General features: G+C 36.0%; 1 protein-coding gene across 1 annotated transcript; it reads left to right on the top strand.

The window, feature by feature from the left end:
* Positions 1-2,593: 2,593 nt before the first annotated feature.
* Positions 2,594-3,786, top strand: LOC106867228 (E3 ubiquitin-protein ligase MARCHF2). The gene has a single exon (XM_014912040.2). It carries the CDS (start codon positions 2,766-2,768, stop codon positions 3,582-3,584), a length of 819 nt encoding a protein of 272 aa, XP_014767526.1. The 5' UTR covers positions 2,594-2,765; the 3' UTR covers positions 3,585-3,786.
* Positions 3,787-4,074: the final 288 nt, after the last annotated feature.

The raw sequence follows: 4,074 nt of genomic DNA, 5'->3' as shown, positions 1-4,074 counted from the left end.
TATCTAGATATGCGTATGCATATGAGTGTGTGCTTATATGTGTATCTCTCTCTCTCTAAATATATGCCTATCTCTCTATATCACTCTTTCTAACCCTATTGTTTTTTTTTTTTTTGTTTTTCGTATTATCATTTAGTTATTGGTAAGTGGGGGATATCAATGAAAAATAAATAAAGTGCGCTTGAAATCTCATAACAACTTAATGCCGACATAGTGTCAAAGTTTCAGGAGAGAGTGGCAATGTCAAATGAAGTCAAATGGCGATTAAAACTCCCATGTAATTTATTTGTTTACGTGTTAGATGGGAGCCGCTAAAATATTGATGTGGGCATGCAATGTTTGATCGGATACAGATGTTGCAGGAGAGGATTTAAGCAGAAAGGATAGTCGGGTCAAGCAAGCGAAAGATATGAAGATATTTAATATCTTATGAAATGCTGTTTACTCTCCTATAAATTGACCTTTATATTTTTGTATTTATTTTGGTTTTATTTATTTATTTATTTTTAGTTTTTAGTTTTACCTTATGCTTCTCTGTAGAAAATTGGCAGAAACGGAATAGCACCCGGTTGCGACTTATACATACATGCATACATACATACATACATACATACATACATACATACATGCGTGCATGTGCGTGTGTGTATGTGTGTGTGTGTGTGTGTGTGTGTGTGTGCGTGTGTGTGTATCTTTGTGTATGTATTTGCCCCCGCCACCGTTTGACAACCGGTGATGATGTGTTTATGTCCCCGTAATCTAGCGGTTCGGCAAAACAGCCCGATAGAATAAACACCAGGCTTAACAAAATAATGAAGTGTTGGGGTCGATTCTTTCGACTAAAAATTCTTGAAGACGCTGCACCAGCATGACCGCAGTCTAATGATTGGAAGAGGTAAAAGATAAAAGATAACGTGGCTGTATGGTCAAGTAGTTTGCTTCTAAACTACGTGGTTTCGGGTTTAGTCTCCCTGCGCACAACCTTGGGTAAATATCTTCTACTATAGTCCGAGGATGACCAATCAATGTCTTGCAAGTGAATTTACTAGACAGAAAATACTCCCCCCCCCTCTCTCTTTCTATCTCTACGAGGTTCTGAAATGCAGATGCTTTCGAAAAGGACTGCCGAAAAAGAACCCTTTATATTAACTCTATCAAACGACATCTCAGTGAAGATGACTGTCTGATTGCGACAGCATTGCAGAAGAGTGTGAGTGGTCTCAAATGACGACCTCGAATGATGACCTCGAATGATGACCTCGAATGAGAAATATAATGAAAAATGTAAAATTTAAAAGAATTGAATTCGACAAACCAGGGAAGAAATTGAGAAATAGCTAGAGTACTACCCCACCAGATTTTCCAGCCATATTTTGTAACATTTACTGTTATGGTTGTACCAATGGCTTTCTACAAACGAAACATCGGCTATAAAGTTCATTTATTAAAATTTTAAACGTTCTTTTTTTTATCGGTTACCAAGCAGCATTGTGTTGACAGATTTCTTTCTGCCTATTCTCAATTAATTCTGGTGTTCTCCAGGGTTCTGTTCTGCCTCCCATTCTCTTCATTTTAAACATGCATGACGTCCTTGCCGCCACATCCATCAACACCCACTCAGAGACATAATACGAACCGTCATTGCTACCATGCATTATCCATACTCTAGCGAGACATCACACGCCGAACCTGCATTTATTCCAACAGTCACTCCAACAGTCACCCCAACAGTGGCATAACTAGAGCTCCAACAGTCGCCCTTACTATAACCGAGGATCTGTCCTAGTAAAAACACATCTTGAGCATAGCTACGACAGCATTTTGCACACTAGCTTTTCCTTTTAGGTCCAGAAAATATTTCAGACACATTTTAGTTTTATTTCTCTCTTTTTTCTTTCTTTTCTTCAGCGTATTTTCTTATAAACATTTCGCAGGTCTTTTGGAACTTTGAAACTCTGAAATCCATCATTATTAACCTCACTGTGACTCTTGACGAATACCTTTACGATTAAATTTATAAATTCCTGTGAGAGAGTATCAAAATATTCTGGCGATAAATCTACACTTAAACCTAGCATAAAAGAATCAGTTACATGCGTCAATAACAGTCCACATTCTGAATACGACACTGCGACAATCTATTAGGGACCTTTACTGTTTCAAACGAAATGTAAGAAACTCATACGAAAACAGAAAATATAGTCGTGTTTCAATACAATACATACCATATACAATACGCAAAAATACACACGTACGCATACCCACGCGCACATAGACACAGACACGGACGCGCGCGCGCACACACACATAGAAATAGACAAAGAGATACAGACGAACGGACGGACGGACGGACAGACAGACAGACTGATAGAAAGATGTTCTATTTGCATCTGAAATCAGATTAGATTATACAAGATTCTGTAAACAAATTCATATTCCTAAATATTTATACATAGACATTTTGTGTACATGTATTTTGTTCATCCTCTCACATATAAATCATAAACCACGATTATTCAGATAGTAGTAAATATACCTTCATGTTTATATTACATGCTGTGATTAACATAATTTTTCGTTAGCGACGTCACAATAAACAATAAGCTGCTATTGACGTTACGAAATACTCGATATTAGATGTCTGTTATTAACCGCTCTCAAATGCATTTTGATCACCAAGTAGTTAACCTCATGTACATTTTTAATCAGAGCTCAACATATACTCATATTATATCGAATTTATATTTCACATTATCTTCTCGAAAATGAAAGATGCAGAAAGGTCTTTCACCAAACAAAGTTGTAAGACTGATGCGACCAGTAAATGGCTTTATAACAGTACCTCTTTTTGTCGCATATGTCTTGAAGTCGGCAAACCTAACAAGAGACTTATCTCTCCTTGTTACTGCATCGGTTCAGTAGGACAAGTACATGTGTCTTGTCTGGAACGTTGGCTGATCTATTCCAGTGCCCAAAAGTGTGAAATATGTGGCTTTAAATATATTCTTCGGCGACGTTCTGTATCGTTTATGGAATTTATTAGAAATCCTGGTACAACTGAAGAGAAACAACAATTCAAATGCGATTTATGGTTGATTGTTATATTGTTGTGTTTTGCCATAATAAGCCTCTGGAAATTCCTGTTAGAAGTTAATCAAAAAATGTTAACATTGAATAGCTGTACAATTTTCTTCTTTTTTGTTAGTCTTGTGGGTATTTTGCGTCATTGCTGTCGAATTTTGAAATTATGGAAACGTAGGAAACAACGAGTCAAAATCACTAGTTTAACGAGAAAAAAATACATCAATCTCAAAACGAATTCGAAGAAAACTAACAATGAGACATTCAACGATTTTCGCTCTCAGAATATCGATGTAGTAAAGAAATTTTCGGTAACAAGAAGTTCTGTTCCAAAGATAGAGAGAAGCAAACCGTTTTACGCATTAAGAAGTCAACAAAGTTTAACAAATAGTGATAGAAATTCCACGGAAATATCAAAATCAAATGAAAAGATGCTTTCGAAGAATTCAAATTTTGTCGTTTGCACAAGAAGCACTCAAAGACTCAGAAGCAATGAGGCTTAACATCTAAATGAATCGAGTGCGCAATATCTATCGAGGAAAGCAACACAAATAGAAAAATCATTTAGATTACCGGTAAGATACCAGTTTTAAAAGAAATTAACCACATTTGTGAAAGAAAAGATGAACATTAATAATATTAGGATATTAATGGTTATAACAATATCTGTAATGTTGAAAATGAAATATATCTATGTATTTTCTATCGAAGTTTTGTTCCATTTCTGTATAGAAGCATATAAATATGCACTCACATACATTACAGCAGAGAAGGTTCGTAAGGAAGTACGAATATACCCTCAAGATTATGTGCATATGTGTGTGTTCTCTATCTTATATTTTATTAATTAGTATGAGGAAGAGAGACGGTACCCATAAAACGACTGGTGCCCGAGACATAGCAGTATAGCTTAGTTAACGTTGGTAACATTGGTTTCAAATTTTAGCACAAGTCCAGCAATTTCGGAGGGGAAGGGAATAAATCGATTACCTC

The sequence above is a fragment of the Octopus bimaculoides genome, chromosome 1 (genome assembly GCF_001194135.2).
Source record: "Octopus bimaculoides isolate UCB-OBI-ISO-001 chromosome 1, ASM119413v2, whole genome shotgun sequence".
In the NCBI taxonomy this organism is placed as follows: domain Eukaryota; kingdom Metazoa; phylum Mollusca; class Cephalopoda; order Octopoda; family Octopodidae; genus Octopus; species Octopus bimaculoides.
Note: the sequence above shows the minus strand (reverse complement) of the source record. Positions and strands in the feature narration are given on the sequence as shown.

Bases quoted from the DNA above. Each gene is read 5' to 3' on its own strand.
- LOC106867228 (XM_014912040.2), top strand. From the start codon at position 2,766: ATGAAAGATGCAGAAAGGTCTTTCACCAAACAAAGTTGTAAGACTGAT.